The sequence below is a fragment of the Pagrus major genome, chromosome 4 (genome assembly GCF_040436345.1).
Source record: "Pagrus major chromosome 4, Pma_NU_1.0".
Lineage (NCBI taxonomy): Eukaryota > Metazoa > Chordata > Actinopteri > Spariformes > Sparidae > Pagrus > Pagrus major.
The window spans coordinates 12,609,690-12,623,903 of record NC_133218.1 but is presented as its reverse complement, the minus strand read 5'-3'; the positions used below and the strand labels follow the sequence as shown (position 1 = coordinate 12,623,903).

At 42.3% G+C, this 14,214-nt stretch overlaps 1 protein-coding gene across 1 annotated transcript in view; it reads right to left on the bottom strand.

Moving 5' to 3' along the window:
• Positions 1-714: 714 nt before the first annotated feature.
• Positions 715-14,214, bottom strand: part of tshz3b (teashirt zinc finger homeobox 3b) — a 39,313-nt gene continuing 25,813 nt past the window's right edge. The window contains exon 2 of the mRNA XM_073464913.1: positions 715-4,367. Within this exon, the coding sequence (XP_073321014.1) occupies positions 715-4,367 (3,653 nt within the window). The remainder of the gene's footprint in view (positions 4,368-14,214) is intronic.

Sequence of the window (14,214 nt, the reverse complement as noted above, 5' to 3'; positions counted from 1 at the left end):
CATTTTGTATGCCTGGGAAACAGGCATTGCAGACACAATGCACACATTGTCCATCTAATTCTCACAATAGCCTCAGTAATTCCATAACTCAAATCTTAAGTCAATAATGTTTGGATCTTAGGTGTAGAAGTGCTTTGACGTACTCAGAGGGTTAAATTTTAAAAGCCGACTCCAGCACAAAAAGAGAAAAGAAAGATAGAGCGAGCGGGAGAATGAAAAAAAAGAATAGAAATCATGGAAAGTGCACCAGATTTAGTTATTAAATGTTTAACTAAACTGTTTCATTTATGCATGCAGCTTATCACACCCCAGTGATGCCAAAATATAAAGGACCTTAATTCCATTTACACAAGTTTCAAAATACACACCAGTTCATTTTAAATCTCTTTTTTTTAAACCTTCATATACTATATCTTCTCCATGGCAACAGCCCAATCCGCACATTTTGAAAAAAGTCACTTTTCCTGTCCTGTCTTGGGCCAGAGTGTGTATACCTCACACAGAAACAAAAGAATAAACAACTGCTACAACACAAAATTTAAAACCATGTGCCAAAACTCAAAGCAGTAGTTGTAAATTCATCTTTGTGCAGTTCCATCACATTAATAATCCTTCCTTTTTTTTGAAAGAAATGTCTGTGAAATGCTGAAAGAGAGACAGGGCAAGAGAGAGTGAGCCATTACAAAAAGAATGCAGCATTGTCCACAGTCAGTGCTACTGTTTTTCCAGCTCACACACATACATGAGATGGTCCTCGGGGGACTTCCCATGAGTCTTGCTCAGGTGAAGCTTGACCGCGTGCTTGCTCGCAAAAGTCCGGTTGCAGAGCTTGCACTGATACATGGTCCCACTGTCGTCGTCATTTTCGGGGGTGGGTGATGGGGACTCAGTTGAGGGCAGAGAGGTGGTTAATGATGAGGGCAGGGAGATGGGTAAGGAAGATGGTAGGGATGTAGGTAGAGAGGAGGGTAAAGGGTGGCTGGATGGGTGAAGATTAGACAGCAGTTTTTCAGAGAGTCCTTTGGTGTGGCGTTGATGATGTTGCTGCGATATCTGGTTGAGCAGCTGCTCCCCAGAAAGCTTGGCCAGATCTCGCAGACGGAAGCCCAAGTGGGATTCTAAGTGGCTGACATAGGTAGATGGTGAGCGGATCTGAGAGGCGCAGTCGCTGCAGAAGAACACCGGGTGGCCTGAATCCAAGTTTTTCAAGAACTTGGTGCCACCGGTTCTTCTCAGCTGGTACTTGACGTTAGCCAACCAGTGGGATATTGTAGTCATTGAGAGGCCAGTGAAACGGGAGATGTGCATTCTTTCCTGTGGGCTCAGGTCCGACATCATGTACTTTCCATCACTTGTTTGTCTCAGACTAGAAGCAAACTGGGCTTGCAGGATGAGGAGGTGTTGAGGGTTCCAGTTGGACTGGCGGCCTTTACGTTTCTGGGCTGGTGAAACATCTTCTGTTTCCTCCTGTGTGACACCCTCAATGTCGGAGCGCTCAGACAGGCTGGTAGGTGTGGAGGACTTGGAAACAGCCTGACTTTCTGTCAGGTTTCTTAACATGTCAGAGATGTCCGACAGTGCATTTTCTCTCAAAGGGGAGGAGGCCATAAAGGAAGCTACTGCAGCTGAGGCTTTGGTCATAGTGACAGTAGAGGAAGGAGAAATTGATGTTGGGGTGGAGATGGTAGATGAGAGAGCTGTTGAACCCAAAGAACCACTACTGCTGTTTTTGTCATTTTTTCCTTTGGTGAGATCTATGGGTTGGTCATTGTTTAGATGTTGCTGGTAGAAGTAGCGGTCTATGTGGTCATTACTGGGCTTTTTGGTCTGTGCTGGTGGGGTGGAAGCAGCCACTGCTGCTTTCTCTGCCAGGCTGTTGCTCATCTTGAACAGCATGCTCATGGGGTCAAGGGAGGGCAGGGCAGGCTTAGCGGCCTTCCCCAAGTGGACGTTCATTACTGACTGCAGTGCGCTGAGAGGGTTGACAAATGGTTGTTCTGGGGGTGGATGGTCTGTGATGATAGCTGTACTGCCACACAGTGATGCAGGCAGGGGGGAAGTCACAGCATTGGTCTCCATTCCATTCTCCACAGACTCCTTTATGGAAACATCTCCATTTGAATCTCTGTGATTGGCTCCACTTCCATCACTTAATACTTTTTCCACTCCATTGGTATTCTCAGGAGTTTTACAGCCTCCTGTTCTGTTTTCTTTGGGGGACTCCCCTCGTGCTGAGTCCCCTGCCTCACTGTTGCAGGGTGAAGGTGTGGTACGTCTCAGAGGAGATCCCCTCACAACATTAGTGGGCTCTCTCATCTTCTCCTCTACCTTGGCTACTTTCTCTGTTACCTTCTTGACCAGTTCCTCCATAGCATGGAAGTTGTTTTTGGGCAGTGGGGAGGTCTGGCAGCCCGATTGGGAGATCAAAGGCTGGTTCTTAGCATTGGGAGAGAGAATGTCTCCTCCTGGGAACATGTATTTAAGGGGAGAGCTCTTCCCGGAGTTGCCTAGGGAGAGCTTCATTATGTTTGGTAGCTGGTAGGCAGCATGGATGCTGGGATATCCACCCCAGCTTGGGGCTCCATTCTGGGCCTTGTTAATGGCTGAGGTCACTGTGTTCTCCAAAGACTTCAGGATGTCAAGACCCCCTTTTGGACTGTCATCCAGATCCTCCTCTGTCAGATAAGTGTATTTTGAAGAAATATCAAACTTTTCCTCTGCCTCCTCCTCACTTCCTGCCTTCTTCTCCTTGTTGGGATTGTTACCATTGTTGATGATGGACTCTTTAGTGCATTCCTCCTCCTTCTCCTCCTTTTTTATCTCCACAACCATGGCAGTGGGGGAGATGCTGGTTGGAGGAGGCACTGGGGCTGGTGGAGGGGAGAAGGTTGTTGCAGCTAACGGAACGGACTGGACCTTTTCTTCAGCTGTTGAATTGGATGTGGGGACTGGGGTGGGTGACTCTATAATGGGTTTGCCTTTCTTAATAGCAGAGTTGGTGACTTTAATAAAGTGTCCTGTCACCATCATGTGAGCGGTTAGCTCTTGCAGTGTGTCATGGGAGCTGCCACACTCCATGCATTTGAGGATTTGTGACTTTCTGGATTCAAACTGCCAGGCATAGCTGGCACCGTTCTGGTGTCCATAGCGGTTGTTAGGTGTGATGTAAGGGTTGGTGACCTTCTGGAGTATGTCATTGGAGTCGTTGAGGGAGGTGGGCTTAGGTGTGGTGCCTCCATTAGAGTCAGGTGAGCTAGGGATGTCTAGGTCAATAGGTGCTCTCTTTCGAGCCGAGGAGATAATCTTAGCTGCCACTGGTGTAACAGGCTCTTTCAGAGGCACTTTCTGGTAGTGTTTCGTCTTGATCATATGAACGCTTAGATCCTGAAGGGATTCAAAGGAGTGCCCACAGTACATGCACTTCAGAACTTTCTGCGCATCCTCCTTCCCCTCCATCTCTAACAAGGAACGCTTTCTGGGTTTTGACCACCGTTTAGCACCCTCACTGTCTGTCTCGTGGTTATCATCGCGGTAATGGCCTGTCTCATTCATGTGCACTGTGAGCTCCACCAGTGTGTCGTAGGCCGCACTGCAGTCCTTACAGCGGAACTTGCTGGCACCAGTGAATATAGAACCATAAAGCTTGGAGCTCTGCCGGTACAGCTGGACAGTACTAAAAAGGTTGGGTTCGGTAGATGCTGTGGATATAGCCACTGTGGGATGGTGAACCAGGCCAAGTCGGTTTTGATGGTTCTGTGAGGCCTGCTGCAGGGTTTTAGCAATAGCTGTCTGGTGCCAGTCATAGCCTCCACTTCCACAGCTACTGCTACTGCTACTACTACTGCTGCTACTGTGACTGCGAGGTGGTTTTTCTGCAGGCGGCTGGCTCAGGTTCAGATTTAGTGTGGACCAATAGGAGTTGGTCAGAAAAGAGGTGTAAATGGCCTTCATCTTCTCCAGGCTGTCAGCGACAGACCCTGTTGTGGCTAACATGGCCTCATCTCCACTTACTGGGGCAGCGGGATTGGCAGCCGCCATCATGCTAGAGGTTGAAGACAGGGACAGGCCATTTGTGGGGTCCTTAGAGAGGAGTACTTCATCCTCATTTTTAAGTGAGGAGCTCTCAAAGTCAGACATTCTGTCACTAGATTCACTCAGGTGAGACTCGCTGTCCAGTTCCTGACCAGAAAAGTCTGCAGCATTAGGAGAGTCATGGAAACCAGTGGATCCTGGCCTGTCCTTGAGAAGGAAGTCCTTGTCCTGACAGAGGAACTTGGCAGCAGGCTCCTCCCCTTCTTGAGCTGAGTCCTCTCCATCTAGGTCCTCATCCAACAGGGCTGCTTCCCTCTCATCTTCAGGGACGTATGCTGAGCAGGAGACAAGAAAAAACAAAGAGAGATTTGTTAGAACCACACTAACATCATATCTAATGATATTATGTTTCTTCACCAAGCAGGGAACTAATAGGATCACAATATACTGCCATTCTCCACAGGAAACAGAGCAATCATCCAATGACATTCACAGGCAAAGTATTTCCTATCATAAGCTTTTGCAGTAATTCTGTTCTAACTTCACCCTTTTACATTGACATTGTTTTCAAATTGGAATCAAGTTGCCAACCCCCTCCCATTCTCCTTCCACCCCCGGGTCTTTGTTCTGTACTGCAGAAAATCAGAGTCAGCCAGAGAGAGAGAGAGATGGAGGATGGAAGGAGGGCGAGAGGAAAAATGTCTCTTCAAACAGAAGTTGCCACCTTATTCTTCTCAAGGGGCAGCAGCTTGAAATTAAAACTAAATTTGAAATTAATGAAGCACATTCTGGCGGTGGCATTCGTTTCTGAAGTAATAAATTACTTGTATCAACCTCGGAGACAGCGGTTCCTGTCTGTCAATTAATATGTCTTACGCTTCTTCTGCAGACTCTAATGCATTCCCTAACAGACACACTCGCCATTTAAATTAAGCATGCATTTTCACTCATTACACTGCTCAGCCCTCGCCTCCTCGTAAATAAAAATGAATGTATGTACGTTTGCCTGCAACAAATCTCCCTCCGCAAAACCCATTTGCTTCAATTACCAAAGATTAGAAAAAGTTTAGAGTTATTATTTACAGTTTAGCTTCGGGGAGTGGGCTTGAGGCTTTCAATTTATATTCAGATCCCTCTAGTTTAAGTGTAATACAATGGAAATCATACAGAGAAAATGTGTATCAAGACAAATCACAGTCTCGCCTCTTTGTACATCTATGAATGTTTTCTTTTGTTAATAAGTCTATCAAAAGGATAGAACAACATCAGATGAGATATGATGCATGCTCACACTTTGTGATTAAGGCTGGATTTTTGAATAGCAACTGAAGTGCACATATGCACATGCATACACAAACCTCTTGTTTTAGCAACTAAACTGGCAAAGAAGATGAGCGTGTGTGTGAACGTCAGTGGCCTTGTGCCTAGCATTCCTTTCTCTTACAGGCCATCACTCATCTAAGATGGTATGTAAACATAGAGTTAGTCAGTCAGGGTGATGGATGTGGCACGGAAGGACATATTCAATCGCAATCTACCACTTCAAAGACACACAAAAGTTGGATAAGTGAGAAAAAATGTAAAACTGTGAAACATCTATGATGTAAATGAAGATTAATTTTCATATTAACAACAGAAAGAAAAAAATACATGCAAGGTAACTAGTTAGAAAAAATAAAACGCATTCTGACTTATAACATTAGAAACTGGCGTGGTTCATGTACGGCACAGGACAGGAAGCCTCGGCAGCGAGTCCTAAGGATGCTAAAAGATAACACCCGCCCCAGCCACAGTCTGTTCACTTCTCTGCCACCTGGCTAAAGATACAGAAGTATCCGTTGCTGTACCGCCAGACTACAGAATAGCCTCCTTCCCCAGGCTGAGAGACTCCTGAACTCATCAATACTCCACTGTAAAAAAAATAGTTGTCTTCTTTTCTTGTGTGGCAGTAAGGCACTACAACTTTGATTTTGTTTTACAGCCCTGTGTGGTGGAATGACAGTTAAATTAACATTGAACCTTAAACCTTGAAGGCATGAAAATGGGAAATATGGACTTCCATAAGGACTACCTACATAACCTGCCAGTCATACAGCACAACTCAGCTGTTACAGACATCCATCTCTAACTGAGCACTACAAGTTTTGTGTGTGTGCGTGTGTGTGTGTGTGTGTGTGTGTGTGTGTGTGTACTAGTACTGCATCAGCAGTAACACAGAAAGGAGTCTCTGTCATTGTCAGGCCACTGGTTGCCATCGGCGATGATACAACACTGCCGTGGGACAAACATATGCACAGAGACACAGATATCCCAGAGCCCATCACACATCTCACACACTAAACAGTAGACACACACTCTCCACACACAAACACAAACACAAACACACACACACACACACACACACACACACACACACACACACCAGTTGTACTGTAACTGCTGTAGTCTAACAACTCTTTGCCTTCAGGCAATTTCAGGAGCTTCTCTGTTGAACATTCAGTCTGCTCCAGCGTTCAGTCAAACAGAAAGGATCCATTTGAAACACTTCAAACATGTTATCTTATATTAGATGCTGTTATGTGTAAAAACTGCACATGACCTCTGTCTACAATACATGAGTTACTGTTGTTTGTCTTTTATTTTATTTATTAAATACAACTATTTTAAAACCTTGATGATCCATTTTAGCTGCATGTTTTAGCATTTATGGATATAAAACATGCACACAGACAAACACATACCTACACTCCCCCTACCTCAGAGCTTCCCCTTCTCTATCTATCTCTCCCCCCCACCCTTTCTCCTAGACACATCCACCCGCCCGCACATACATGCAGCCGAGCAAACCCACATGTACATGCCATCTGTTCTGAATCAGCCAAAACGACAGCTGTTTAAGAGAACAATGCTCCTGCTGAGGAAACAGCCGAACACAGCAGCTCTCATCAAGGCCAAACATCAATGTGAAATCCCCTTTAAAACACGACGTACACACTCCACTTCAAATTAGCTGCCTTTGTGTGATAAGAGCATGGTGTGTATTTGTGTGTGTGGGTGCCCATCTGTGTACCTGCGAGTGTGTGATATGTATAGAGACACATGCAGAGGATCAGGGAGAAAATAGTGTTTGCCAGCAAGACCGGTGTGTGCTGAATGAAACCTCGGTGTGTAGGCTACATCCACCTACATGGAGCATGAAGCACACAACTGATTTCTGGACTTGTTTGAGGCAGAGGATGTTGAAATATGGAAACATTTTGACATTTTGACATAGGTACATTGTTACAATAAATTGAAACAATGGCTGGCAGTAAATACACTGCCATGACACTTTAGGTTCAACTACAGCATTATCTTGTGGCATCATAAAGTAGTAAATATCCCCTTTGATTGTAATTGTAATTGATTTTAATGACCATATACAATATCCTTCCCTTTTTTTTGTGAAAATGTGGCTTGTTTAAGTTTATTTTGAACTTGGGTTAGGGTAAGTGCTTAGGTCACCACATACTGAAACCTTGCTGACAATTGCAAAGGGCAAATATGTGTTTTATAATGTACACCACTGGTTCCTACCCCCTTTTTTTCCCGAACAGCCCTGTTAAATGAATTTAAGGACCCCAGTGTCATCACCACCACATTATTATGTTTTATTTAAGCACTATTAATTATCAGTAGTGTTGTGATTTTCCAAATTCATGATTCGATACGTCTTTCGATTTTGTAATTCGATTACATTTTTGATACAAACATTTTTTATTTAGCACTGAAGGTGATTGTTGGACTGTCTTGATGTGTACAGATCAAGAGATTGTTGGTTTTATGCCATTTTCATTACAGCAGGGGGTCCTTCTTTTGATTACAATGATCAAAAATGAAAGCTCACTTAATCGATTATTTTTATAAATTTCACATCAAAATATTAACGCCCTAGTTTATTATGTATCATGGATATTATTATACACTTTTTTTTATACAAGACCCACTGATACTGGAATTGTTGATGTGTAGGCTTCGTCTTGTTTTTTTCATAGGTCGAGTCAAGTTTACATTCATACTTCTACTGCTTAGAGTTACTTACTTCTAGCACTTCATTTGATCCCTCAGCTTGAAAAGTATTAGTAATTGTGATGATAAACAAAGTTAAAACCCCCATCACACCAATGTGTAATCCTGTATTTTTTATCTTCCTCAACACATTTATGTAGATTTTCTCTAACTAATCAGAATTTCTATTTTTCTTAAATTTGTTAGGTTACACCACTCTTTCCATATATCCCCTGGTAACTGCAGCACTACCCACTGGGTAAGAATCACTAATGTACACAGTCTTATTAGTTTAGCCCTAATAGAAAGTCACTGTAGTATTTGTATAAGGTTCAAGAGAGTTGGTGTTCATTGTCCCATTCCCCATTCTTTAGACAAAACCTGGCACATCATGGTTTCAGTGCATGATGGGGAGAAGGTCACACTTTACCTTATCCATTATTGCATTCATTGTTGTAGCTAGAGCAGTCAAATAAAGCTGCTGCAGAATTTATAGTGCAAACCAAAGAGAAGAAGGAGAAAGGACAATACATGTGGTACGAGAAGAGACTGAGGGTAGAAGGTGGAGGGAGGCAGGGCTTGGAAGGAAGTCAAGACTGGGGCCACACACACACACACACACACGTAAGCACACACACACACACACACTCATAAACATGAACATGCAGAGATGATCCCCAAGGCCACTGGCTTGGGTCCAGACTGTGAGGTTCACAACAGTGTAACCCCAGATACTGAGATAAATATGGAGAAAGCCATCCACGCACACACAAAACCGCTGGAGTTGAAGAAGCCCGGGCCAAACACACCAGGTATACAGGTGCTCTTTTAATTAGTAGAGAGAGAGGGAGGGAGAAAGAGGGAGTTCCAGATGAATTGTCAGCAGGGTGGAAGAGGTGGAATTCATCTAATTTTTGGGCTGGGTGAGATTGCTGATTTTGAAACTGAGGCAAGCAGGCAAACACCACAGTTGATTCTGTTAGACATTGGAAATGATACTTGACATCTGAACAAAACTACTAATCCCTGCAATTATGGTAAATTATTCTAATAACAAACAGTATTATTTTTTTTTTATTTACAGTCAAATAGAAATATTTAGGACGATTACGAAGCTGTGATGTGAACTATGTCTCTGTGTGTGTAAAGTGAGGAAATGCTTATGCACTCTGCAGATGTTATGATGTTAGGAAACAGTTTATCATGCTTACATAACCACTTAACAGCCCTATCGGACACACAGGCACGTCAGAGCTGTCTGTTTACACTTCTGCTTGGACTGTGCAGTTTCAATGTGTGTGTGTGTGTGTCAGAGAGAGAGAGAGAGAGAGAGAGAAAGAGCGAGAGAGAGAGACTGTCCACATCAGTCTCATGTAAGGCAACATTTTTGTTGAGAAAAAGCTGGAGATGTTCGTTGGCCTGAGATGATGGCAAGTGTCTGAGTTTTCTCTCATGTACCCTATGGGTGTTTGTACATACAGTATTTGTGTGTTCCATGCACCTACCCCCCTACCATTTCCCACTTGATGAGGTCCTATAATCTCCACCCTCACCTCCCTCCCTCCTTCTTTTCCATCCCTCCCCAATCAGCAGTGCAACCCACGTTAATGAGGTTAATTGAATCTGAGATCGATAATGCTTAATTATTGTGATTTGACATACACAGACAAATTGGTGGGGTGGCTTCTTTGTGTGTGTGCAGCAAGGGTGGTTAAAGGGGCATGGCTGTCTGCAGCAAGTGCCTTGGGATTGGCGAGGCGTGCTATTGATCCCAGGAGGTGTTCGATCGACCCAGAGGCCTGAAGAATGGAGCTCTTTCTTCAGCCAGCTACATGACTTATCAGATTTGTAACATACTTACAGTATCATTGGAATATGAAGCACTAATTACTTCTATCACACCAACTTACTCGAAATATCACAGCACACTGAGCATGCACAAATCACTATCAAAACTAGAATGGGTCTGTTACTCTACAATATAGCTTTGATGTTATCTTAACATTCTTATAATACTACTTGAATCATTTGAAATGTACTTAATAGCGTTCCTAGAATCAGATGGAAATTTCTACTTTTTTTTTTGGCAGTCACTTCAGTAGTAAGAGTAGTGTACTAATTTTAAACACAGAATACATCCTTAAACTTAAATATCCTGTAGCTTGGGACATTTTTATTTTTATTTTTTTGAGACAAACCACTATGTTGTGTAAATTGTAGTTATTGAAACTGTCAACACCACAAGTTTCATTTCCCTGGTAGATTATGACACAGAATATGTGATTTTATGTTACATATCAATATATATATAATGGTGATGACACTTTTTTTGTATCTCTACATAACCATTTTATAGTTACAATTCCAGAGGGCAATGTCTGTTCGAGTCCAGCAAATTAAATACCAAATCAAAGTATTTTATACCAATGTAAAAATCATACAAAAGTCCAAATTATCCTTTAAATATTGTTTGATAACACATGCAAAGATTTTAGAAAAATAATTACCACTGTATGCCGGTGTATCATTTTATATTATTTCATGGTATACGTCAGTATATCGCCCATCCCCAGCTAGAAATTTGTCAAATAGGGTAAGGTAGCAATACTAAATTTTGTCATATGATGGTGACCGCACAAAAATGTTCTTTAGGATCAGTTTTCCTGCAAGCTACAATAGTGTTCTATGCAATAGTAACTTTATACCTTTGAAAAAACAATGAATGATGCACAAACATAGATTTGCAGTTCAGGTACAAAACCTTTAATCTAAATGTTTCTCGGAGAATGCTTTGGAGAAAAAGAAAAAAAAAGTGGCTTCAACATTATTACAATAATATAATAATACATATATGTCTAAATATATTTACTATTGTTGTCTTTTGGCTGTGTACTGTATATGCAGTGACAGAACGAAAAAATGTTTTAGCTGTATCGTAATAACATGTGGGAATGATTAAAAAAAAAAAAAAAAAGAACTTCTCAAAAGCCTGATTCAGTTTGATTTTTATTACCTATTGTCACATTTCAATAATGTCTGTTAGACACTTCTGTTTTTTGGTAGTTGCATTCCTATAAAATGTATTTTATATTTTTTTTTCTCAGGCCTATATCTGTTTATATTGTATATGAATTATTTTTTATGTGTGACTATCTCCATGCTGATAAGTGGTAATGAACAGCACGATAGTCCGAAATATGCAAAATGCCTTTCAAAAAAGCTGAGATAATATTAGCATATACAGCACATACTGGCAGTGGTGTTAGTGAGACAGAGAGGCAGGATGAGAGAGGGGAGATTAGATTTGGACTGGCAAGAGTTAGTGTGTCTGTCTGTGGCTGCAGCGTCGCAACACACTGAAATACTGCGATTATTCAGAAACACAGACGCTGTTGTAGCATGCTTGTGTATGTCCGTAAATGTTTGTGCGTGCACGTGCGTGTGTGTGTGTGTGTGTGTGTGAACGGTGTTAGCCTGGCTAATCATCTCCCCATGCCACTCAGCTGGGGAGCTGCTGACAGTGTATTTACATGCTGCTGTTACACTGCCAATACAAGAGTGTATGCGGGGCTGGAGAGCTGCTGACACACTCGCTGATGTGTTTGTGTGTGTGTGTGTGTGAGCTGTATTTATACGTGTGCAGTATTTATTTAACAAAACAGATACAGGTTTTGTACAAATATATTGCAGCACCACTTTAAAATTAGTTTCTCTGCTTGACAAAGTCAACTTAAACTCTGTGTGTGTGTGTGTGTGTGTGTTTGTGTGTGTGTGTGTGTGTGTTTGTGTGTGTGTGTGTGTGTGTGTGTGTATGTGTGTGTCTGCTCCAAAAGCAGCCATATTTGGTTATTTATAAAAATTGGAAACAAAAGTGTAAAAACTGTGTGCCAACTAATTATCAAGTCAGTATTTCCAGCTATGTCTGACTCTTGGCGTCCTAAACACACATGAGAAAAGAGAATATTTTACACCCTCACACACACATGCACAAACACAGATACTTGTCATCAGTGGCGCTGAGCCTCTATGTGACCTCACTCTGAATGTAAAGCCATGAGTAAATTATGGAGGAGCTGTAAAGTTAGTGAAATGCTGGAAAATATCAAAGATAGATACCTAATTAAACAGAGCGATGTATGAGAAATCAATCAGAAGGTATGACAGGAAAAACAACTACATATGTGACAGATGAAAACACTAAAAGAATAAATACATGCTGGTGTGACTGAGTTATAACAATGTTGGCAAAATTAACATGCCGCTCCTCTGCATTATTACAAAATGTCAAGCATGCTATGAAAGGTGAAATAATAACTAGGCCAGCATCCATGCTTTATAGCTGCTAGAAACCTCAAAGTATGTTGTAAGTCCAGCAAAAAAAATACTGAATGAAATGAACAGTATGAGAATTAAAGGTGTGCATTATAGACCAAAACACACTTCAACAGCTTTCTGACGCTCTGTTACAACCACCAGGCCACACAGGGAATCAATTTTAAGTAATACTCCAATGTTAGTCAGGGCCTGCTGACTAAAAGGGCTAATACAACTTCAAACTAGCAACAATATATACTATGCAACATCTGCTTAGACTTTCAAAAATAATGCTTGCTGACAAACATTTAACATATTATGACACAATATTTATTACCTGTAGACTATTATTAACTATTATAACACTGATATCAGCGCCTGTTTGTGAACAGACACACAGGCGCTGATATCATAATATCACACGACAATATGTATCAACTATTTGTCAGTAAATTATCCTTTGTCGGTCCTTCGTTATTTAGATAACTTGCACTTTTTAGTAGTCACACTCTCAAAGCCCACAGGGCACCCAAGGGTCATGATCACTCATCCCAAGGGACTGTGTGTGTGTGTGTCTCAGTGTATGTATGTGTGTGTGTGTGTGTGTGTGTGTGTGTGTGTGTGTGTGTGTGTGTGTGTGTGCGTGCTCAGAAAGAAAAAAAACGTGTGATGTGCAGTTAGCCAGCAGAGCTGAGCAAAATCCATCTCCCATTTGTTTCTCCTATCTGAACTCCCTCTGTCCTTACCTCCAACTCGTCCTGTCCTTCCTCTCTCTTGCTGTCATCTTCCTCTCTCTCTCCTTCTTCTCCTGTGTCCATCATCTCCAGTCCGACTCACACACATGGGCTTGCTCTTTTCACTTTTGCTAATTAGTTCCTTTGTTTTTAGTTTCCCTTTTATATTTGTTACAGGTCTGCAAGGGTGCTCACACGCAAACACAAAGAAATACTATAATGCAGGGACTCAAACATCACTGTTAAGATACACACAGACATCGCAAAGGAAGACGCAGCTGTGTGCCAGCCTCAATTATGCAGTAATGCCGATGCGTTTGCACTTTGAGCAAGATTTGCTAAAATAGAAAGTAGAAATGTCTATGTTCCCTTTTCTCCCACACACAAGCACGCATTCACACCGTCAGAAACACACACATTCACACACTCTTTGCAGTGCAGTCTGGTTAGTTGCTGGGTATCTATTACCTGCCAGTCTGCTCTGATCTCTTTGGACAGCTCTGATCAAAAGATGTCATCCGACCTACTCAACTGGGCTCGCTGGGGAAGTTAGCAAGGGGGAACGTTTGTGCACGTGTGTGTGTGTGCATGTGTGTTTGGGAGTAAATCACACAGTGGTCTGGGTGTAAATAAAATGACAGGATCACTTTAAGGTCCTGTCAAGTAGGCAGGAGGCGATTATGATAACGCCCGCTCTGTTTCAACACAAACGGGCACACCTAAATTCACTGGCCGCCGGAGCATAATATACATGATATAGCTCTTTTTCTGTCTCTTCCTGCCAGCATCTGTGTGTCCTCTTTCTTTTATTTCCCTTTTTCTCAATCTCTTGTGCACTAATGCCTTTTTTTCTTGGCTATCACTGCTACAGGCCTGAGGTGCATCTGCTGAGAACTGATTGAAAGCAATCGCCACTCAAAGGGAGATTCAGGCCTTTAAATCTGTATAAGGCAAGAGGGTGCATGCGCGCCAAATCGTCATCCACACACACATTTACGCTTACGTGTAGATACATATGAACACACAGAAACATCCTGCATCTAAAAATGTAATTCATCCTCCACAAAGAAATATAGAGAATTCCCAA